The 25,325-nt window shown below is 37.9% G+C and overlaps 1 protein-coding gene and 1 long non-coding RNA gene across 2 annotated transcripts in view; one reads left to right on the top strand and one right to left on the bottom strand.

Annotated features, from left to right (window-relative positions):
- The window catches only part of clcn2a (chloride channel, voltage-sensitive 2a), a 58,081-nt gene that overhangs the window by 15,453 nt on the left and 17,303 nt on the right, over window positions 1–25,325 (bottom strand). The window contains exons 2-17 of the mRNA XM_016502257.1: window positions 19,652–19,805; window positions 10,597–10,728; window positions 9,615–9,743; window positions 9,372–9,505; window positions 9,184–9,261; window positions 7,313–7,336; window positions 6,167–6,245; window positions 5,908–6,033; window positions 5,735–5,819; window positions 4,662–4,763; window positions 4,272–4,356; window positions 3,944–4,102; window positions 2,247–2,316; window positions 1,528–1,638; window positions 992–1,202; window positions 757–890 (exon numbers count right to left, since the gene is read on the bottom strand). Of these exons, the coding sequence (XP_016357743.1) occupies window positions 757–890; window positions 992–1,202; window positions 1,528–1,638; window positions 2,247–2,316; window positions 3,944–4,102; window positions 4,272–4,356; window positions 4,662–4,763; window positions 5,735–5,819; window positions 5,908–6,033; window positions 6,167–6,245; window positions 7,313–7,336; window positions 9,184–9,261; window positions 9,372–9,505; window positions 9,615–9,743; window positions 10,597–10,728; window positions 19,652–19,805 (1,813 nt within the window). The remainder of the gene's footprint in view (window positions 1–756; window positions 891–991; window positions 1,203–1,527; window positions 1,639–2,246; window positions 2,317–3,943; window positions 4,103–4,271; window positions 4,357–4,661; window positions 4,764–5,734; window positions 5,820–5,907; window positions 6,034–6,166; window positions 6,246–7,312; window positions 7,337–9,183; window positions 9,262–9,371; window positions 9,506–9,614; window positions 9,744–10,596; window positions 10,729–19,651; window positions 19,806–25,325) is intronic.
- The window catches only part of LOC107700556 (uncharacterized), a 22,078-nt gene continuing 14,047 nt past the window's right edge, over window positions 17,295–25,325 (top strand). Inside the window, exon 1 of the long non-coding RNA XR_001635556.1 lies at window positions 17,295–17,362. This is a non-coding gene — a long non-coding RNA (uncharacterized LOC107700556). The remainder of the gene's footprint in view (window positions 17,363–25,325) is intronic.

The raw sequence follows: 25,325 nt of genomic DNA, 5'->3' as shown, positions 1-25,325 counted from the left end.
TTGGTTAGCTGGGCCAGTGTGTGTTGTGATTGGCAGCACTCGGCGCCTGGTCGGGAAATGTCATGCCCCTTACCATAGCCGCCTGCGAGCTTCAGTGTAAATATTGCGTCAATATCAAATCAATTTGAGCGCGATTTAAACCCGGATGATTGTAAACACTCTAAGTTCGTCTGTCTTGAGAAAGCTAGCGTGTCTCCGACATAGTGATAACACTCATTGCCTTCTCTAGTGCAGCTCAACTAGGTCTCGTCCCATTCGTCGATATTTGTGATATCTCAAATCTCGGAAAATATGCGTTGTAGTCCCAACGAGTCGTTCGTTGTAGTTTTTGAAAAGTGATTTCTGTTAAATAAAATATCTCCTTTTGAAGTGGACTTTGAACTTTGTAACTTTGCATATCTTTTTTATGCTCAAACAGTAACATTACAGACTAACTAAAGTTGAAAAAGTGAAAAAGCATAATAGGACCCCTTTAAAATTCCTAATGTAAGAGAACTGCGAATCGCCTGCGATTTTGAACATGATTTTGTGTAGCTTGCCAGTGAACTACAGCTCTGTGTAGTAAATGCCACTCCATCTGAACGCACGCGCTGGAGATTTACTACTAATCACAGGAGCGCCTTTACTGACGAGATGTGCATGAAAATCGCATTTGATTTTTTGCACAGCCCTAGATAGTGGTATGAAGAACATGTGCAGAACAACTGATTTTGTTGTGCAAAATATACCTTTAAACAGATATTTTATATGTCTCACCTTTGGACTCCACCAAGGCCAGGGTTTTAAGCTGGCCTGTTATGAGAGCTTCCTGCAGATCCCGGTAAGAGGAGGAGAGAGTGATATACCGCACGTCTCTCACCATTATGTCCTCCACACGGATATTATATTTCCTACAGGTAAAAAAGAGAGAGAGAGATGGGAGTAAGCATTCAAAAAGCCAGGGGAATGATATGAGAGTGATAATTTGGGGAAGTTACGTAACAGCCCTCACTCCTGTCCCCAGCCCAGCTCTGGCAGGTAGGGAAGTTTCTGGATCCGGATGATGGAATCATAGAGGGAAGGCTGCAGACTCTGAGCCACGGCATTGGCCAAAATCACAGCGATCATCACGGGCAGGATGTGCGAGATTTGACCGGTCAGCTCGAACACAATGACGGCGGTGGACACGGTGTGAGTGACTGCGCCAGAAAGAGCCGCCGCCCCTGTGGGAATCACCATTTCATCCCGCATCAAATTACAGTAGCAGTCACCCCGCCACAAGCCATCTGATTTCCTATTGTGCTCCTGACAAGCTTTCTGCTCCGCTGCACAATGCAGCGCTACCGCTGAAGCCATTTCCACAGGCAAGATCTAATTTGGCTGTTGGTCTGTGTGGGTTAATGAAAAATGTATGACTCTTGCATACAACACCCTGCAGGTTCAATTACGTGTGTGAGTAAGATATAGCCACGACGGGCTGAAACTGATGGCTTTTGAAAGAAAACAAATGGACATACGCGAGAAGGCATGCACAATCGACGCTCTCACCTACAACTGCGTATCCGCCGGGAACTATGGGATATACAGTGTTGTCGGCGTGTATCCCTTCGGGGAAGACAGCGGCCATGCTCTCACCGACCAGTCGACCGAACGCAGCTCCTGTACAACACACAGAATTCACAACGTAGATTCGATGACATTCTGGAGGTGGCAAAAACACCAATTTTGAAAAAAAAAAAACCCACCAACACCTGCTTGACGAATACTTACGTGAAGTCACAAACATTGACTCCAGTGATTTTGACACGTTTACACACAGGCTTTAGTGAGTCAGACAGTGATGAGGGATGGAAATGGAGAACATGATTGCGGGAAAAGGAAAACAACCATTAAGAACAAACTAAAGTATAATGGCTGGTATGAACACAAGAACAAAATAATGTTCAAAAGTGCTCGCTCGGTAGCACTTTATTTTACAGTCCCGTTCCTCATGTACATACTGTGTACTTATTAAAGTAATTACTATAACTAGGTAATAACTAGATACTAACCCTAAACCTAACCCTACCCCATGTAGTTACCTTATATTACCAGTACTTTCTTAGGTAAGTACACTGCAAGTACACCGTAAATACATGCAAGTACACGTACTGTAAAATAAAGTGCAACTGCTCGCTCATTCAATAGTGAATTGAAATGGAAACCAAAAAAGCATATCCCACAGTGTTGACTTTCAAAAACGACACACGCACACTATAATCACATACCAATGAGGAAAACCGGCATGAAGGCCCCGCAAGGCACAGGCATTGTTGTGGCCACAGCTGACATCCAGAACTGAGGAAAACATTAGTGGCATAGAAGCCACAAGGTCACACACTTGGACAAAGATATTTTTAATAATTAAGCAATATCACAGTCGCAATCGCGATGCTGCACTGAAAATCCGGACGGCTGTGATTAAGCAAAACTGCTGGTTTTTAATATATCAACACAATTCAACATACACAATGGACCCTTTTCACAAGACTGTGATGATGCGTTTAACAGTCATCAGCATCATAAATCCTCGAAAGTTTTTTATATTTTGATTTTTTTGTTTTAAATGTATGGACCCTTTTCACAAGACTGTGATGACGCGTTTAACAGTCATCAGCATCATAAATCCTCGAAAGTTTTTTATATTTTGATTTTTTTGGGGTCAAAGACGAAAAAGGGTTTAAGCATAAAAACAATACTGTTTTAAACGTTCTCTCTTCTGACTGCCGTTATCAGTCTCTCAATTTTTTTCCTTTTTTTGAAAGTCATGAAAACACTATCGTGTAGTTTTTCTTTTGCTATTTGAGCAAATGGGAATGCAAAAAATATATTTGTGGTACTCTCCCATTCACTGATCTTCAAGTTAACCCAACTATGACGACTTCCGCTGCTGACTTTCCATCAATGGAAAGCTTATTTATTAAAAATAATTATATAATAATATACAAAAATAATATTTTTGCTTACTTCAAAAAATGTACCCTTTTATGACTGGCTTTGTGGTCCAGGGTCACATATTGTCACATATTGCCCAGTGTTTAAAAGTGCTATTAAAGAAATCACCCAAAAATAAAAATTTACTGAAAATGTACTTTCCCTCAGGTTATCCAAGATGTAGATAAGTTTGTTTCTTCATCAGAACAGATTTAGAGAAATTTACATCACTTGCTCACCAGTGGATCCTGAATGGGTGCCGTCAGTATAAGAGTCCAAACAGTTGCCACAAGTAATCCACACCACTCCAGTCCATCAATTGCCATCTTGTGAAGTCAAAATCCTGTGCGTTTATAATAAACAAATCTATCATTAACATGTTTTTAACTTCAAACCATTGCTTCTGGCTAAAATACAAGTATTCTATCCATAACATTATACAATTAGGGATACATAATATTTCTCCAGTGAAAAGGTATAAAGCATAAATATGCACAGATCAAGCACCGTTTACAAGTAAAAACAGTTCTGAAGAAATATGTTGGTGGATTTTTATTTGAGAGAACAACAGGGGATGGACTTGTTCGCCGGAGGAAGCAATATATTGACTTATAGACCTTTATTTTGGCCAGAAGCAACAGTTTAAAGTTAAAACATCTCAATGATGGATTTATGTATTACAAACCAGCAGCTTTTGACTTTACAAAATGTTAATTGATGGACTGCAGTCATGTGGATTACTTTAGGATTATTGTGCTGTTTTTATCAGCTGTTTAGACTCTTATTCTGATGGCACCCATTCACTCCAGAAGATCCATTGGTCAGCAAGTGCAGGAATGCTAAATTTCTCCAAATCTGTTCTGATGAAGAAACAAACTAATCTACATCTTGAATGGCCTGCAGGTGAGTATATTTTCAGCAAATTTAAATTTTTGGTTGAATTATTCCTTTTTATTTTCCTTTATATTTTACATAATATGGTGAGACACACCTTCATGACAATGAAGAGGAGGAGTGTGACGAACACACTGACTTGTGGGTGCTTCCAGGCCTGAGGTACGTGACTTGAGTACACAAACTCCTCAGAAACACCTTGCTTGTACCAGGTTTGGTTGTCAAACAGTGCCACTAGTGACTCATGTTGAGTCAGCTAAATGAGGAGGCAGCGCAGTTTGTTATTTAATGCATAATTACTGATCTGGAACAAAATGAAGCACACTTGAAAGACTGTAAAATTCTGGTTGTGTTGAAAGAAAAAAGATATAGAGAGGAAATCTGAACATTTCAATGAGACACACAGTAAATCTCAATCATCAGACCTGGCCTGCCATAAACTGTCCAAACCCTGGAGGAAAGGTGAGTGTAGAGACAAGAAGAGTGACCACTGCTGGATACACTAGTCTTCTATGGGAAGCCAAACATGAGAAAGAATAATTGCTTTTTATATATTAAAAAATACATTTGTTACTATAATATAATATAATATAATATAATATAATAATCATTTTATTTATTTATTTATTTATTTAAAAAATACAAATAAAAGTTGAATTATTATTTAGTGATAATGTTTTGTAACATTCTTAACAATGAAATGAAATTTTATGCTGTGCTAGTACCTAAACAAAATACATTGTACAACAAGATTATTGAATTATAAGAATTGATAAGAATTATTGTTAATGTAAGAGAAGCTGTAAAAAACTCACTTTTTTAGCAAAAACTTGTTGATGGTTTTCTGTTTTCTCATAGACTCCACTATGATCCTGTTCAGGTAGACATACAATGCCCCTCCAAAACCACTGGCAATCCTAAAAAAACATTAACAACAGAAGAACTGAAACGTCAATCTCATAAAACATGACAAGAGGTACTGTATAACTATGATCACTGCACATTTCTATTTTACTGCTAAGAACTAAAAATAACTAACTAGTTGGATTTACAGACTAGACATGTGAACCTGGCCTGTCAACCAGAACACAAGAACAAGAAGTTTAAGCTTTGCAAATAAACAGTTCTAAAGAGCTTAGACATTTTTAAAGGGGTCATATGATGTTGCTAAAAAGAACATTATTTTGTGTATTTGGTGTAATGAAATGTGTTTATGCGGTTTAAGGTTCAAAAAACATTATTTTCCACATACTGTACATTATTGTTTCTCCTCTATGCCCCGCCTTTCTGAAACGTGTCGATTTTTACAAAGCTCATCGTTCTGAAAAGCGAGGTGTGCTGTGATTGGCCAGCTATCCAGTGCGTTGTGATTGGCCGAATACCTCAAGCGTGTGACGGAAATGTTACGCCCCTCACCATATTGTGATGATGCCCTGTCAGGCCGGAGCGATGATTCAAAAACATGAAAACCCATTATAAACGAGGCATTCGTTGCATCCAGTGGGAACATAATTATGGATTATAATGACTTATACTGTCTTTTTACGCATTGCGTTGCATCGCGCCGCGTAAACATAAAACCATGTCTGCATTTGTGATCAGAGAAATGACAAACAACAAGCCCTACTCTACACTGCCCAAAATTTGCGTTTGAATCATCGGTGGCAAATTCTTTAAATATAAAAAACGTACTTGGTTTATGCACCAAGAGCTTGTAACACTCCAAAGAGAAAGGAAAAATTGAAATCGCATCATCTGACCCCTTTAACACAAATGTTCTTAGACAAGGATATCAGTTTGCAGGAAATCTGTCTTTTGACTACCATCATTTAAATGATGTAAATCAAATTTGTGTTTAGGAGAAAGATGGCAAAGGTGAAACACAAACCCGAGCACAGCAAAAGCTGGAAGCTCTTGTAGGTCAAAGGGAAAGTCCAGACGAAAGCGCGTTTTAAAGAGAGCCGTGATTGTCTCTGCAATATGGCGAAGAGAGAATGACAGAAATTTATGAAGAATGAATCATCTGACTGTGCTAGCTATCATGACGGATTTCTCTCTCACCCTCATCCTTATTCCACACCGCCAGCACCCTGAAGATAAAAGCACTGAAGGTTGCAGCGAAGAATCCTCTCCAGTAGTTCCTCACAGCAAAGAATGTAGATGTGACCTCAATACTAAACAGCACTCCTGCCACAACACAGCAGATCATATGACAAACGACTCTGCTCAAAGCTGGAAGTATACAGGGAAACGTTACTGTCGTAAATGTGATATGGCGTTATCTCCAGTGGCCAGCTATGATCACAATGTCTGGACTTACCTCCAATAGGGGCTGCAAAGCAACAGCCCACCCCCACTGCACAGGCGGCTGACAGCATCTCTGTGTTTCTCAGCTCGTTCTGTCAGATTAACAAGAAAACCCAATACATGCAAATCCTGTTTCAAACGACTGTCGTCGTGGCATTTTACAGGCAGCTAAGAGTGGAACAGGGTAATTACACTGACAGATACATGGCAACGACATGCGGAACAAGGTATTGCTATGAACACAATTAAAAAATGGACAAACACTACTCTTTCATTCACTATGTGCTATCTTTGTGAACGGTTTGCTACGGCCAGGGAGGATGAAGTCCAGTAAGACTCTAAATTACAATGGAAAAATGGCAAACTTGAGAAAAAAATAATTTATTAGTAACAGAACAGAATAGCAAAGACAACTTAATTTCATAGAAATAACAGCTGTAACATACTTTGCATGTGTGCATAAGAATATATGCTTCTAGGTGTTATATCTAAGCCAATGAGACATTATTTGGAACCTCAATGAAGATTTAAAAATATGTGAGCGGAAACGCAGAAAGAACTGCTTTGAAAGAACTAGAAGAAACAACTGCAAGCATACTTTACAAGTGAGAGGAAACATGCAATATGGATGCAGACCAACACATGAAGACAATCATTCAAAAATTATGTGCTACCATACTTTATAACTAAGAGTAACAAAGACAAAATCATTTAATAGAAAAAAAATGTTGTACGTTAAATGTTAAGTTTATAATATGCATAGTTGATCGCTAAATTTAAGTCAAGTCAAGTCAAGTCACCTTTATTTATATAGCGCTTTTAACAATACAGATTGTGTCAAAGCAACTGAACAGCATTAATTAGGAAAAGAGTGTGTCAATAATGCAAAATGACAATAGTAAACACAAATTTTTCAGTTAAAGACAGTTCATCATTGAATTCAGTGATGTCAACATCCAGCTCAGTTTAAATAGTATCTTTGCAATCAAGTCAACGGTATCGCTGGAAATGAAGTGTCCCCAACTAAGCAAGCCAGAGGCGACAGAATCACAAATGGAGATTTAAAAAAAATTAAATTAGCTTTTTTTCGTTCATTATAACACTTTCAATCAATCTGATCACATGGACACACCCAAACATAATAATACCTGCATCTTACCTTGTTTCCCTCAAAGGGCTCTTCCTTCAGCAGTAAATCAAAATAACACACATACATGTGAGTATCTGCACTCTGTTCTTTCAAAACCTATCAATACTTTAAGTACTTACACTGCTGTGGTTTCAAGTCTGTATCTACAAAAAATAAATAATTTAATTAAAAATTATCGTTCTAATCATTCAGTCGTGTATTAAATCTTATTGATAAACCGCAATCACCCCTATAAATTATTCTGATGTCATAGGGAATTTTCCCTCTATATGGCAACATTATTCCCTATGGAAGCCCATTTCTGCCACTGAATAAAAAATAAAAAAGGTAATAGTGAGTTTTTATCTCACAATTCTGACTGCTTTTCTCGTAATTGTGAGTTTACATCTAGCAGTTCTGACTTTTTTACCTCGGAATTACGTGATACAAACTCACAATTACGAGTTATAAAGTCAGAATAGCAGGATATATTCACAATTCTGCCTTTTTTCTCGCAATTGTGAGTTTATATCTAGCTATTCTGACTTTTTTTTCAGAATTGTGAGATATAAACTTGTAATTGTGATTAATAATGTCCAGTTCTGAGAGGGTTAGGGTAATGGTTAAAAAAATAATTCTGACTTTATTTCAGAATTACGACTTTATATCCCGCAATTCTGACTTTATATCGCAATTGTTAGTTTACATCACACAATTGTGAGAAAAAAAGTCAGAATTGTGTGATGTAAGCTCACAATTGTGAGAAAAAAATCTCACTATTACCTTTTTTATTTTTTATTCAGTGGCAGAAACAGGCTTCCATAATCCCCTCCATTTTGCTACTAGAGTATTTTTCTTTTACCCTGGCACTAATTGGTGCTCATTCATATCCCAATATCAAAGTAACACCCACAGGTATGAGGTGTCTGTCAGACAAATAATTATCAGCACGGCCCGTTTTCCCCCGGACCCCACTGCCTGACTGACTGTGTAAACATGCCATTGACATTTGCCTAATTAAAGTGCATTCAATTACAGTGAAACAGTTAAAATGTGCCATAATGTTTATGGTCTCCGATTTTCTGTCAGATTCACTCTGCTCTAACAACATGTTATTGATCCATTCCCCAGCGTGCTGTGATTTCTTAGGTTACTTTGTGGGCAAGTCCAGAGGGTTGATATGGTATCACACGAAGGCCGTTTGACTCATTTTAGCATGATTTACAAACGGCTCCATTCACTGCGCTTGCAATTCCCTTGAGAACTGATACCTTATGTACTCCGACTAATCACAGACTAACCAAAAGCCCTAGAGATCCCTCAGCTGCTTGTTTGTATGATACACGCAGATGAGACTGGAAGAACAAGGCCATGACATTCCAAGTGCAGTGACATGTAAAGTGATGATACAAACACAAGTCATTGGTAACGCTTTGTAATATCTCTCATTAATAGGTCATTATTTATAGGCCATTTCATTAAGATGCATTTAACAAATGTTATATGATGTTTAATTGATCAATAGTTAACGTACAGTCAAATATTATTAGTAGATGGTTCCCCAACGATTGTTGTTTTAATTAATTTTTTCTTTTCAAGAAGAGTCTGAACATATCAGATAGATTCAAACTTGTGCCGTGTGTACAAAAGAGCAAAATGTTAGAGCATGTTCACATTTGTTATCTAATGCAATGAGATTCATACAATTTTAAGTGCCCAAAAGGGTGCAAATTCTTAATGTAGCCACTGTATAAGCCATTTCTGATTATTTGATTGTAAAGAATGTTCTGTAGCGCATATTATAATAATGTTTGTTAGTGGAAGGTATTATAAAGTGTTACCAAAGTATGAAATGTCAGAAAGTTACTGACAAAAGACAGCATTAGTAGAAAGCATCTCACCATGTAGATTCCTCCAAACAAGGCCATGAATTTGCTCAACAGAGCAGCACACAGACTGGCAACATGAACAAATGGTCCCTAGAGGACGCAAGAGGAGATAGAAATAACAGATGTGATCACAGGGCGAAGGCTTGAAGTACTTTAGCATTAGAATGCTTATCTAGGATCAGATATCCCCTCTCATGCACCTCTTTGCCTAGAGGCATGCCACTTCCAAGGGCACAAGTTAAGCCAATCACTTTGGCGACGAAGGTTTTGAAAGTGAGGTACTCTTTCAGCACCACACCTCGGAGAATGGTCTTCATCTCTGGGATCCCAGAGCCTAGAGGAAGAAAAGACGAAGGGGGTTACAAAGAGATCTGAGAACACGTAAAGGCCATTTGGCTTAAATTGATTACGTGAGCATGGGTGAGTGTGTGTGCATATCTCACCCACTGCCTGTGGCGCCAGTATCTGTGTGAAGCCGGCGGAGAAGGTGATGAGAACCACTGGGTAAGTGACCCAGGCCAGGTACTGCAGCAACATGTTACTGTGCAGACCACCATACATCCACTTCTGTGCTGCAGACACGACACACACACCATATAATTACATCTCTATAGAGGAATAAGATGTGTTCCAATCTGTGTACTTATGCGCTATTCTATGCCATTTGTAGTATAAATGGTGTGAGTAGTGTGTTCATATTGAAAATTGCAAAAGGAAAAAGCACACTTCATATACCCAGATGGTGCACTTAATGAACCAAAAAAAATGTACTTAATGTACTCAACATGCACTCAACTGTCTAAAATTCATACACTAGATGGTATGAATATAGTACATAGTAAAATTGGATAATGTATGGTCATTTGGTACACAGCTATAGACTATTCATGTACATTCCACGCGACATTGCAAGACCATGGTGTGGACTCAGGCCCTGTGTAAAATAAAATACCATTTTTTGGGCCATTGATATGACTGGAGTCTTCATTTCATGTGACTGTACATCATTTAACATATCTGTCTTAACATATCTAAAAGTACTATTTGTCATTTTTGTACATTTCTGAGGTGTTTTTATATGTGGAAAGCACTTGATGTCGCTTAATGCTGCAACGCTAAAAAAACTGCCCTTGATATGTACTAAGACAATTCTGTGCCTTTTTGTTAATTGACTGAACTGCCACACCCCAGTCCTTGTAAATAAACTGATTCTTTTGTAAAAAGAGGTCAGTGAGTTGGCACCAATTCGTTCAGGCATTAATGTACCTCCCATCCCAGAATACACATGATGACGATATCCCACTGAAAAAAAAAAACAATACTTGACTGATTAAATGACACCATCTGTACTTTCATGGAACCCTGTCAAGCAGAACATTGTACTTTTCTTTCTTTTCATTCTTTTCATTCTTTTCTCTCTCTCACCTTGCTGGCAGAAGGCAATAGTGTAGTCCATGGCCCAGCTGACCAATGCCATGAGAAGCCCCAGGAGGATGAGAAAGATCCAGTCTTCACCCACACGGGAAATCAAGAACTTCTTACACCGTGACGTACAGACTGCAGACAGACATTGTAGAAATAATTCACCAAAAACATGACAATTCTGTCATCATTTACTCACCCTAATGTCATTGCAAACCTGTATTACTTTCTTTTTTTTTTTTGATGAACGCAAACTGAATTATAATAATATGCTGTTTGCTCCTGCCCAAACAGTTCTGAGTAATAAGCACCAATGCTCTGAAGCTTAAAAATATGCAAAAGCAGCATGAAAATCTATTTATTTACAATTTAAAATAACTGTTTTCTATTTGAATATATTTTAAAATTTAACTTATTCCTGTGATGGCAAAGCTGAATTTTCAGTGTTACATGATTTTCCTTCAGAAATCATTCTAACATGTTGATTTGGTGCTCTAAAAACATTTCTTATTATTATCAATGTTCTGTATTATTTACATGTATTTACATGTCTATATTTATATTCATATAATTTATTTATAAATAAATATATTTAATATATAAACATACATTTTTTTTTAAATATACATGCATGTGTATTTATATATACATAATAAATATACACAGCACACATACATATATTATGTAAACAAAAACTTATTTTGGATGTGATTAATCGCGATTGCATGCCAAGAGCAACCAGCAAAATTCTTCAAATTTCTACATTCATGATCCATTTCTTTGGTTTCATTGGTTTTTAATGACCTGGGGGTGAGTGAATGTAGTCATCATTTTCATTTTTGAGTGATCTAATCCATTAAGCACCTAAAACATCCACCATTTCCCTCTTCTTTGTAGGTCAGTCTGTGTTCATAGATACAGGCTATATGAATAGGAAATGAACAACACAGAGCAATTACCCGAACCCAGCAGTAGGTGCACAGTATGCTTTAATGAAGTGAACAATTGCTCATAAAAGAGCTCGTTTTCCCCTGGAATCCCATGTTTCCAGACTCATGAGAAAACAGAGTGTGAACAATTGCGCTGTTGCATAGGTGGACAGGGTTGCGGAGACCCAGACAGGAAATGGCTTGTGTGTGTGAAGATAAGACGCATCTGAAGACAGCGGAAAGGGAAGGGTCACGGCAGGTGAAGGGACACCTCTGAGTATGTGACAGAGACGCTGCCCCGCCAGCTTCAGCACCCGCTCAGCGGCCCTTTGCCTGGCTCCTCTGTGCGGGAGTTGGCACATGGGCAGATTTGCCCACTGAAGTGGCACAACAGATGTCTTTGCTCTCAAAATAAACCCTGTAACAATCCACAACCAAGAAAGCAATAAGCCGAACCAAATTTACTGCAACTCAGGATGCATTTTGGACGCGCAAACCTGCAGTGCTTATCTCCAAACCGCGCCAGAGAGAAGTGCTGAGATGCGGCATATTTTGACACTTAATTGGAGTTTGAGGAATAACCGTAAAAAATATGCAGAGCCCATGCTTCCCCACACAGAATTTAGTGTCTTTGACAAGTGAGTCACAGGCCAGCACTGGAAGTGACATCCTTATGTGGCATGCATGCATAATATAGCAATGTATTATATATCCAAGATCTATTTATATCCCCAGAGCGAGTAGAAAGGTGTAGGAGGTTCGGTGAGAGGCAATAGTATCGGCCCCCTTTCTGCCTGATATGACAACTTATGCGGCATTTTCTACATTGAGCCTCACAGTTTCCCATGAGGGCGAGCTGGTGGACCGCTGCCAGTTCTCTGTTTTTATCCACAGATCCAAAACAATTAGTACTGAAATAGACAGATTAAGTCGGCTATAGTGGTAGGACTTCGCTCTAAAGTTGCATAGAGAACAAACAGCAGGATGCTGACAGCTTGTCGCAAATCTACCCCCCTCTGTCATCTTAAAATTCACAAATAAAGTCTAATTATACAAGGGAGAGAGGGAGATATGTGCTTATATGCTCTGTTTGCTTATGGGCATATATGATGCCAGATCTCATACGAAAAAGCATGCAACTTGTTTTGACAAATGCACAAAATATGCTTAATCAAAATAAGTTGATCAAGGCACACTGTTTGATTTCAATAATCTGGTTTATTACAGAGCAAAATTAGAGATCCCTAATGTTTTGGATAACTTTTTATTTTGATACTCCAATTTCTACTAACTATAAGTAACTTTGGAACTAGCCTACATGTCAACTACCAGTCATTTGAGCATTAGTCGTTAGTAGACTGTTAACTGTAGAATGTCTAAAGTGGACTATCCAAATAAAATATAGCTAACCATGCAACTTGTTTTGACAAATGCACAAAATATGCTTAATCAAAATAAGTTGATCAAGGCACACTGTTTGATTTCAATAATCTGGTTTATTACAGAGCAAAATTAGAGATCCCTAATGTTTTGGATAACTTTTTATTTTGATACTCCAATTTCTACTAACTATAAGTAACTTTGGAACTAGCCTACATGTCAACTACCAGTCATTTGAGCATTAGTCGTTAGTAGACTGTTAACTGTAGAATGTCTAAAGTGGACTATCCAAATAAAATATAGCTAACCATGTTTTGTACTGCATGCCATTATTGTTAAGCAAAAGTGTGTTTATAAATGTGTCACTTTGCCATGAAGTTGTCATAAAAATGCAGATCTATTTGTAAACAGAGCCTACATTCAATGACAAATATCTAGATTATTTCTAGAACATATAAAAATGTATCACTACATACATTTGTTTTTGTGCTGATGCCAGTGAAAATGTTGTCAGGGTAATTAAAAATCTAACCAGGCCATCTGATAAAAAAATCCTACCTGTTTTATTAAAAACTGACCATCTAAATCAATCAATACATTTCTCTTTTGCAATTACACATCACTGGGGTAAAGAAGAAACTGGAGCAGGCAGAAACACTGGAGGAAAATGGAAATTTTATATAGTGCAGCTCAGACTGTAGGTGGAGAAATCTGACAACTGCTATTAGTGGTCGGTTACACTCTATTGTACTGTGTAGGTCAAGCGCTAATAACCTCAAATATGTTGTTGTATTCTGGAAACAGGCCCAGAAAGCACAAACCGCGACTGCCTATATTTATACGTGAATTTATTAAATTATTTTATAAGAAGCTGACAAAACAACACTGACTTCATCTCAAAAGCTAATGAGCTGCCTACAAAGGCCACATTTAAAAAACATCATAAGCATGCTCTCGACCAAAAGGTAGACCTCTTAATTATGCTGCCTGCCAAGATACTCTCTTATGGCCAACACATCACACATATCCTTCACAGCAAAGGCAATCCCAAAGCACACTGTGAAAAAATCCTTTGCACAATACTTAAAAGTACTGAAAAAATTGTTTAGTGTGAATAAAATGTATTATCATACCCAATATTTCAGTGTGCTTCTATGAATTTTAAAAGGATAGTTCACCCTAAAATGAAAATTCTGTCATTAATTACTCACCCTCATGTCGTTCCAAACCTGCAAGACCTTCATCTTCGGAACACAAATTAAGATATTTGTGATGAAATCCGAGAGCTTTATGACCCTGCAACGCAACTGACACATTCAATAACATCGTTAAAATAGTCCATTTGACATCAGTTGTTCAACCGTAATTTTAGGAAGCTACAAAAATACTTTTTGTGTGCAAAGATGAATTTTTGTGCATTTGATGAATTCACTACACAAAATGTATCTTGCGAAGTGAAACGCACAGACTGCAAATACATTACCAACCGAGTAATACACAAATTCTTTCTATGAGGGTTGCGCTTCACTAAATAAAATTTTTATTAAATACATGTTTACAATAAGCACTTATTCGCGCGTACACAGGACAGAATTTGAGGGCGCACACGTAGCCTAATATCTGAGCGAGCACAGAGCCTTGATCACTATATATATGGGAGAGCAAGCCTTCTGCAAGCCGAGAGATTCGTGCTGGTTCCCTCTCGTATTACAATAATGCACTCTTGACATTTGCAATTAAAAGAACGCCAAAAACTGCCTCAGATTAACTATAAAAATAAGGATAAAGTCGTAAAGTCCATTTCTTATAGGTTAAAATGAACGGAGACATGTGTCACGGGATCAGTGGCTATGCATGGTACTGTCGTGAACGTGCATCGAAGACGGACTGGGAAGAGAAGAAATTGTTGAATAAAGTTGTTGCTTTTTTGCGCACAAAAAGTATTTTTGTATCCTGATAAAATTACGGTTGAACCACTGATGTCACATGGACGATTTTAACAATGTTCTTACTACCTTTCTGGGCCTTGAACATGTCGGTTGCATTGCTGTCTATGCAGGGCCAGAAAGCTCTCGGATTTCATCAAAAATATCTTAATTTGTGTTCTGAAGATGAACGAAGGTCTAATGGGTTTGGAACAAAATGAGGGTGAGTGATTAATGACAGAATTTAAATTTTTGGGTGAACTATACCTTTAATTAGTGCATAATTTGATCAATAGCAACAAGCCAACAGCAAACTCAAACAATGTAGGTTATATCTACTTTCCTCAGTACTTAAAGGTATTGATAATATAGTTATATATAGTTATTAGAGCACCACGCAGTTAGCTTAACAAGCTAACGGCAAGCTATTAGAGACGAAAATCCAGTGCAGAGCCCCTTGTATGTGTTGCTGCATATGCAGAGCGCTCCAAATCAGTCACTTATGAGGTTTCATGAAGGTTAGGATGCCTTAGTAGGTCGCCACCTATGTAGGCAGTGTGCAGCGTGGCAGCTCGCTTGGTTTTGGAACAGAATTACAGTTGGATGAAGGAATAAAATAGAAATGAGACAGAGACACAGAGAGAAAGAAACAGACATATGACGCCAGCTCTGTAGACCGGTGTGTAGGTAGTGAGCTGACAAGCCTCCAAACCCCTCAAACTCAGTCAAGGAGGATCAGAAGACCTGCGCTGCACACTGTGCTGATAGATTTCTCATGCTTTTCACACTCAACAGGGAGGCGGGAAGGATGATATTGAGACAGATGCTGTGTGTCTTTGGAGATTACACAAGGCCAAAAGAGCAGTCTATTTATATTACAAGAAACCAATGAGATACCTCATTAGCACTAAAAACATTGGACTGCGAGACACTGTTGCTTATTTAATGAGAACTCAACTTTGTTTTTTAATAGTTCAGGGAATTTATCACAGAGTTCCAATATGAATGGCCACTGCTTTTGTCCAAAGCTCTCTTTTTTCAGCCAATCATCTTAACGTACCATTAAATGAAAAAAATAAATCACTGCTTCGCGAATAGTTTTTATCTCTAAACTCAAATGTAACGGTCCATATAACACATCCTTTGGTGAACGGTGACGTACTTCTAGACACAGATGCACAGGCACACACAAAGACACAGTGGCTCATTACAGATACACTGCACGTCTATGTGTCTCATCTATCACCCCTAAACAGCGCAGACTGATTATGCTCCCTGCTGGTGAATGGCGAGCACTGCACAGAGGTGCGGAGGGAATTGAACAGGCTGATAAATGCTGCAAGTTGTTGTTTACAGGCTAGACAACAGCAAACGCTCAGCGTCAATGCTTGAAAAATGATTGGGGAAAATGTCTCCACCATAAATGTGAAGACCATGAAGATGCCTTTAAGATTCAGGTGATGACACACCTGTGGAATGTGCGTGACAGATTGATAAACAACGACTACACAGCTACACAAACCAGTGACAATTAATCACCAGTAGAGGGCAATCTAGAAACCAGGAGGTAAAACGCCACATCTGCAAGCGTCAGACATGACCATATCCTGTCTCACTGAACTGCCTCAAATACAGTATATGAGCAGACCCAGATGAACCTTGTTGAAAATACGTGAAATGGATTTAAATATGATAAAAGCTATGCTTTATGCTGGTTAAGTGCTAACAAAGCTGGTTGGCCAGCATGTTGTATTATGGTGATGCTGGTTGACCAAGAAAGTCTTGCTGGTTAAGTTAGTCAACAACCCTTGTCAGAACAGCAGTCAGTGTTTGAACTATGGCAGGGCTGTACAGTGCGACATATATGTCGCACGTGCTACAAAAACAACTGGTCTGTGCGATGAATAAATTTACCACGGTAGCACGGGTGCGATACAATTTTACATGTTCATAACACAGCCGCTTAATAGTGTGAAGTGATTTCGTTGTGCTTGTTTGTGTGTGTGAGATTGATTATACTTGGTAGTTAGGGGTGTGCGATATGACAATGTTTGAATGTCTCCACGATCTGCTTTTGAAGAAATAGCGTTGTATCTGCTACAGCGCACATTCTATCGGCGGCTGTTCTGGCGCCTCCCTCCGTCTCAATATAATGTACAACACCACATGCATTCACATCAGTGTTAGCTCAGCGGTAGTTACTCTCACGGGACACTGCACTTATGCGCAGTCACAAAACTACATTATTTCTATCTACTTTAAAGCAATACCGGTTAAACATTTAATTCACGTGCTGTTCTGCATGCACTATTTCTGAGCGCGTACTCAAGAAGCGCCACTGAGAGCCTGCCAAAAAGCGCCTGATTATTGGACTAAGTCGTCTAATACTGTCAAAAACACACAAGGTTTACATATAAACACAGTTGGTTATGTCTAAAATGAAAGTAAACAGTCGAGAGAGAAACGCGTGAAGCTCTTAAAGGGACCGTAGCTACTAAATATGCTGCCACCTGTCATTAAAGGGATAGTTCAGACGTTTTATACTTGTGCTACAACTTTTTGGCCTGTGCTACAAAACTTTCAACCTCTGTAGCACCAGTGCTATGTGAAAAAAAAGTTAACGTACAGCCCTGTATGGTGTTGGTGCCCTTTGTGGAGTCTGTCTCCCCTTATTCAAAATCCCCTAAGGACTCAAAACTATGTACAACTTTTACATACAGAGGAAAAAATTGTTTTCAGGTAGGGTTTCATCAACCACAAAAGTTAGATTAATCAGAGCACAAACAGAAGTCGTGCCATCTGAGGGGGGTTACCATAGCAACGGCTGCTTGATCGCTGTCTGGGTACATTGACAAAACATAAGTACTATCATTATTTTTGTCATTTATGTTTTCTTTAAAGTCACCAAAAAAAAATAAAAAAAAATAAATAAAATATTGCAAAATATTGGAATTTTGCAGTGTTTATTTTTTATAAATAATTTATTGGTACAGGTCATTATATTTTTATTCATGTATCCTTCTAATTTTGAATCAAAATAACTTCCCCGACCTCTGAGCAATGACATCTCTTCTCTGATGACGTGTGCGAGACAATAATCCTTCCTCTCCCTGGCTGTGACTCACATGAGAATGCATTCATTAACAACAACGATCCAATCAATTCCCAACTCTTTCTCATTTAAGAAGCTGTTTCACTCAGAAATACGAAATAACTTCCATTTCATGCTGATTTTAAAAAGTATTTAAGTTGACATTCAGAATTTAATTGAATAATTCTCGTACTAACATCAGCATCCAAAACACAAAATATACTGGTGACCAGTGATGCTGGGATGTGCTAGATCAGTGAGGTCCGGGGCCCACTAGGGGGCCTTTGCAAACTTCCAAGGGGTCCCCAATAGTGTTGGCCGGTATGCTCAACTGTCATATCGTCCTATCGTCAGCCTGTGAGATCGCCGATACACAATATTATCATGCTAATTTATTTATTTACTTAGTTTCATTGCCGGAGAGTGAACCAACTCTAGCAAAAGGCCAAAAGCAGCCTAATGTTTTTAATATGACTGAATTTGTATTTAACATGATAACAATTTAATAAAAACATTGTAAGTTACTAAATATAATGCTTACAGTTCCCTCAGTTATTCAAACAACAGCTACAGAAAACGAGCAAAGAACATTTACATTACCAAAAAACATCACTGACTTCATTCTAGCAAGAGTATTATGCACTTTAAAAAACACTCCCGTTATAATCAGTGAAGCTATCTACACTGTATGATGAATAAATCTCTTATACTTACATTGCATGTACATCTGCACTTTGTTGTTTATGATGAGAGAATTCGCGAGAGAGCAGAATTCAGTCAGCACGTGCATGCAATGAACAGCTAAACTCGTGTTTCAGCGATGACTCATCTGAATGCCTCTGATTGGCCATTGCATTCATAAAGTCAACAGAATCATGTGTGATTGGTTATAACGTGCAACACTGTAAAAACGTGGAAAAAGAAATATGATAGAACAAATAATATTAATTAGATAGTATTACTAGTCTGATGATGATAATAATAATAATAATAATAAGAAGAAGAATCATAATAATAATAATAATAATCATCATCATCATCTTGCTTTCGTCAAAGGCATCAGTCACAGGCGATATCTCTGACTATTGTCGATACACGATTCTATCGTCTATTAGCACAACCCTAATAAGTTTTAAAATTTCTTAAATTCTATTAACACAATCTTCATTGAAATGCTAAAAACCCCACTAATTATAAAGAATTATTATAAAGAATTATTAAAACTTTGTTTACAGAAGTACTAGAGGTATATATCAGCTTAGATTGGATGGCCTCTGAATATTGTCTTGGACAAAGGGGGGCTTTGAACTCCAAAAGCTTGAGAAGCACTGTGTTAGATAGAGATGAAAGTACAACTGTTCCAATCCTGCAGGAAAAGCTTGAATCTTTATGCGAAGTTCTACTGCAACTGATTCCTTGTGGGCCTGCACAAGACTGTTGATGCATCAGCCTTACTCAGCCCGAGTAAAGCTCAGATCTAGAGTCAAATCCCTCCCACTCATCTCCAGCATCAGTCTCACCTAATCCCCAATTCCAACATGTTCTCACTAACTCTTCTGCCTCCTGCCCTTTGCGACCCTTTTCCTCTTTCGATCCCTGCTGCCGTTCATCCTTGTGGATTTGCTCTGCTTTCCTAGCTTTGCTATGTAGCCACTGCTGTAAATAGCAAGCTATGACGCTAGCAGACCAGCCAGCAAACAGTTGGCGCACACGTATGTATGCAACACACCCACCTTGACACTTGGCACACGGGTCCTTCTCATACTCCAGCAGTTCTGGAGCCTGGCCGCGCACACTGGCGGTCCTCCGCAGCGCTCCATCCTCACGCAGACGAGCTGCCTCTTCTTTGGCATAGGCCCCCAACTCCTGTGTATAGCGTCCATACATCTGAAAGTGAGACAAGAGTGAATGAAGATTTTACCTGGGAAGGAAATGAAGGGAAACCAAGCCGAGAAGTGCTTCACTGAAATAATGTGCAACTTAACAGTCTGTTCAGAAGCCCATCAAATAAATGAAGGTAGTCTGTCAGAGGTTCCTGTCCCTGAGTACGATTCCTGCAACATTAAGCTACCATGCTTCACCGCAATGATGCTATTTGTGATATTTACATTTAAAGAAATAGTTTGCACAAAAACGAAAATTTACTAATCTACATCAAAGATATAGGTATATATAGAGAGAGTTTTTTTCTTCATCAGAACAGATTTGGAGAAATTTAGCATTACATCACTTGCTTGCCAATGGATCCTGTGCAGTGAATGGGTGCCGTCAGAAAGCCCAAACAGCTGATAAAAAACATCACAACAATCAACAAGTAATCTGCATGACTCCAGTCCATCAAGTAACGTGAAAAAGCTGCATGTTTGTAAGAAGCAAATCCGTCATTAAGGCATTTTAATTTTTAACTATTGCTTATGCCAAGAAACGAGTTTATTGTCTCAATGTCGTTCAACGTCTTAATGATCAATTTATTACTAACACAGTTCTTTACTTCACTGGAGTCATGTGGATTACTGTAATGGTTTTATCAGCTATTTGGACTCTCATTCTCAGCACCCATTCACTGCAGATGAGCTATTGCTGAAGTGATGTAATAGTAAATTTCTTAAAATCTGTTCCAATGAAGATGGCCAGAGGGTGCTTAATTCTCAGCAAATTTTCAGTTGTGGGTAAGCTATTCCTTTAAGCATCCACATTTGACCTAATTGGACCATGGAAATTATTTAGTCACTCTCATTCCTTTGGGAAAATTCCACCTGAGATGTGATTTGAGCTCTTATATACAAGACTTACAAGACTACAGAGTTATTAATTGTTTATGTTCTTGTTGTCTCAAGAACATGTTCTTCAATCTTTTATGGAGACCCTTACCAAAAAGTAGTATTACTTTCCTATTTTTAGTTTAAAAGAAGTATACTAATAGCACACTTGAATAAACTTCTTTTTCGTAAGGGGAGCTGTAACTTCTATAGTTCCTGTGAGCTTTTGCTGTGTTCCTTTTCATGACTCTTTTACTAAGGCTCTGTACACCTAGACCAGGGATGTCCAAACTCAGTCCTGCAGAGTTTAGCTCCAACCCTAATTAAACACCCCTGAACAAGCTAATCAAGGTCTTACTAGGCATACTAGAAATTTCCAGGCACCAGAAACTTGAACACCTTGACAAACAATTTGCTGAAAAAAGTTCTGAGCAGATTCACAGTTCTTATACATTTTTGCCACATAGTTTACTTTTCTTCAAGGTATGTTCAGTGCTTTGGAAATTTCCTACATACTTGCCCTGAGTGCAATTTTATATGTACCTTGACGCAGTTGGGCTTTGAATGTGCCTTTGTACGGTAGCCGAAAGAGCTCAATGCGCTGCAAATGAAAAAACACATGCAAATAGAAAAAACACTGGCAAATTAAGAAAACATCTTCATCAAATTGACAACACATGCACTGCAAATGCAAAAGTGCTCTGAAAGGTGAGATTTTTGTTTATTTTAACATCCTGATCATACGATTTCTTTGCTGCTTCTTCTTTTTTATTTTAATTAAATTTTTTTAAATTATTAGCCTAAATAAGATGACGAAATACACAATTACTGTAACTGTGAAAGCATGTAAGCTGGCTAACTTAAATTAATTAATTAATAAATACATTTATTATGTAAAACATAAATAAAACAAAAAATGGTTACTATAGTTAAACCATGGTAACCACAAATTAACCATGGATTTACTACACTAACCATAGTTTAACCATGGTATTTGTACAACTGTGGTTATACAAATGTTAATCAATATAAACAAAAAAAAAACATGGTTAATTTTAGTTTTTGTTGGGGTAATTTTGGCATTGTTGGGGTCCCTCCCGTTGTGGTCTGTACTTGCGTTTCTGTATTTAGTTGTGTTGTGAGTATTTGCAGCGCGTTTCTTTATTTGTTTGTGTTCTGAGCATTTGCAGCATGTTTCTTTATTTGGTTGTGTTGTGAGCATTTGCAGCGTGTTTTTGTATTTGATTGTGTTGCGAGTATTTGAAGCACATGTGCTGTCAAACTGATGAAGATGTTTTCTTAATTTGCTGGTGCTTTTTCTATTTGCATGTGTTTTCTGAAGTTGCAGCGCATTGAGCTCTCTTGGCCACCGTACCTTTGCCCTGTTGACGTAATGTTTCCTTAGAACTGCATAGAGATGCTCCCACACAGACCCATGTGTGTTTTATTTTGAATTCATGCACCTCATACCTCAGATGCAGATACACGGATTCCAGTTAGACCATTGTGCAATTTCTGTGTGGTCCCATTGGTTAGATCAGTAATAATTTAACTGTTAAAGCATTGGTCTCAAACTCAATTCCTGGAGGGCCACAGCTCTGCACAGTTTAGCTACAACTCTAATCAAACACATCTGATCGAGATAATCAAGGTCTTCGGGATTACTAGAAACTTCCAAGCAGGTGTGATTTGGAGCTAGTTGGAGCTAAACTCTGCAAAGTTGTGGCCCTCCAGGAATTGAGTTTGAGACCACTGTGTTAAAGCAAGTCACTAAATAATTGTTCATTCAATTATTATTATTATTATTATAAAAACATTTTTAATGTGTGTCTTCAACTATGGCCACTTGGGTACCAAGTTTTATTTATTTATTATTTTTTATTTTTTTTTTAAATTTGATTTTTTTTAATAAAAAGGTCAGATTAAACTGGAAACTCTACTGTACATGTTCAAGACAGACTATGCTGTAACTTATTCAGCATATTAGATTGTTATACCAGTAGGTGGCGACAAATGTCTTGTCTTGTCAGTGGCTACGCTTAAATGGACATCAGTAATCTAATTATTTACCTTATTCTGAATAAAACAATATTATGAAAAAGGTGTTTACAGTAGTTGCTTGTAGAATATATGCTTTCATTTTCCCGTTTTACATGTTATAGTACATAGATCGATTATTGGCACACGTCATTACGTCCCCAGGCGACGCCATCCGATGTCCCCTCCAGAATTTCATGTATCAACATACAATTCGTCTTCGTTATGGTGCCATATACAGTTTTGGGTGTTTCATGTTTAATTTTACAAAATATTCAAGTGCAATTAATTATTGTCATGCTATACGTGCAAACAGACAATGGCATTGTTGAAGCCATGCTCCTTTATTTGTCGTCAAACGGCTGACCACTGCCGTGTGTGTGTCCAGTCGCAAAATGTGGCGAAAAGTCCTACACAACAGTAATAATGTGATTAAGGTGTGTACATGTCTATACTGCACTTCGATAATGAGACTAAAATAGAAATACTCCATGTCTTAATTTGGTTTGTGTTTACTTCGAGTATGACTTTAGCCAGATTAAGGCATTCACTCTGTTTACATGGTAGATTCTTAATCAGAGTATTGTCTTAATTGTGTCTGAATATTGTTTTTTGCATCTTTGCCAGTCATTCTAGGATGGGCAAAACCTATAATGTGCCAACCAGCCAATACTGGTAGCCAGACAAGGCAAGGCAAGTTTATTTATATAGCACATTTCATACATAATGGTAATTCAAAGTGCTTTACATAAAAGGAAGTAAAATAATCATGAAAAAAATAATCACAACAATAAAACAAGGAATTTAAAAACTTAAAATGATTTAAAAAATCATTTAAAATGAATTTAAAACAGTTAAAGATATAAAATGATTATATATAAAATACAGTGCAATCAGTTCAGACGTAGCACAGTGCTCATTCAATAAATGCACAGCTAGACAGATGAGTTATGAATCTAGATTTAAATGTGGCTAATGTTTTAGCACATCTGATCTCTTCTGAAAGCTGGTTCCAACTGCGGGCGGCATAATAGACGCTCTTGAATCAATGATTTATTGGTTACACGCCAGTTTGTTATTGTAGAGACATCGACTTGACATGTTCACACCCCTAAACATGACGCTAAATAAACTGTGATTAGACGCTTTACATGTCGGTCAGACAGGTGGCCCCTGGCCAATGAAAGCTGCTGAGTCCAGACCTTCTGCTGTCAGTCTTTGCGAAATTGCAAGAATAAGGTGGTTGACCAAGATGATATTGCTTGGGTGAGTGTATGTAGGCCAGCGGTCATGCAGCAGTAAATGAGACCGCTACAACTCAGTTAAGATTGTGGACTAAGAACATATGCACATAGTTAACCCAATCAAAATGTATACTATTTTTCCTTATTAAAAGACTATTTTTTTAAATAAATATTTCCCTGGACTGTATGCTTTGGCTTCACTCCTTTCTCCTGTGTTCAAGTGTTCACACTCCAGGTCTGACACAAAGAATTAAATCAAATAAGCATCAGTAGAATGGAACTGTTTTGTCTTGTGTAGTTTTCTTAATGTTCACAAAACATAACTGACAACTGCCAAATACGTAAAGTGATCCACCTTACATGCAAAATGTTTTACAACCCCAATCCCAGAGAAGTTGGGACATTTTGTAAAATGCAATAAAATCAAGAATCTGTGATTTGTTCATCAGCTCAGACTGCTGAGCTTCTGAAGTCTTACTGGACAAACATTTTGCTTGTAAAACTTTAACAATTATAGTATCCTCAATTCCCATACAATGAAACATTGTAATTAAAAGGAAGGTTGATGTGACACAGTGTTAAACACGCCACTTTCCCAACTTTTTTGGAGTGTGTTGCAGCCATCAAAATCAAAATTTGGCAAGGCAAGTTATATAGCACATTTCATACACAATGGTAATTCAAAGTGCTTTACATAAAAGGAAGTAAAATAATCATGAAAAAAATAATCACAACAATAAAACAAGGAATTTAAAAACTTAAAATGATTTAAAAAATCATTTAAAATGAATTTAAAACAGTTAAAGATATAAAATGATTATATATAAAATACAGTGCAATCAGTTCAGACGTAGCACAGTGCTCATTCAATAAATGCACAGCTAGACAGATGAGTTATGAATCTAGATTTAAATGTGGCTAATGTTTTAGCACATCTGATCTCTTCTGAAAGCTGGTTCCAACTGCGGGCGGCATAATAGCTAAAAGAGGACCCCCCCTGTTTTGTGTGAAACCTTGGTATTTCTAGCTGACTCGATCCTAATGATCTGAGTGGTTTGTTAGGTTTATATTCAGTGAGCATATCTGCAATGCATTTAAGGTCCTAGGCCATTAAGTGATTTATAAACGAGTAAAAGTACTTTAACTGGAAGCCAGTGTAAGGACCTGAGGACTGGTAAGGACCGCTTAGATTTTTTGGTTCTTGTCAGAATCCTGGCAGCAGCGTTCTGTATGAGCTGCAGCTGTGTAATGGTCTTCTTGGGAAGGCCGGTGAGGAGACCATTACAATAGTCCACCCTGCTGGTGATAAAGGCATGAACAAGTTTCTCTAAGTCTTGACTGGAAACAAAACATCTAATTCTTGCAAT

This window comes from Sinocyclocheilus anshuiensis, unplaced genomic scaffold, assembly GCF_001515605.1.
Source record: "Sinocyclocheilus anshuiensis isolate Anshui unplaced genomic scaffold, SAMN03320099.WGS_v1.1 scaffold718, whole genome shotgun sequence".
Lineage (NCBI taxonomy): Eukaryota > Metazoa > Chordata > Actinopteri > Cypriniformes > Cyprinidae > Sinocyclocheilus > Sinocyclocheilus anshuiensis.
Note: the sequence above shows the minus strand (reverse complement) of the source record. Positions and strands in the feature narration are given on the sequence as shown.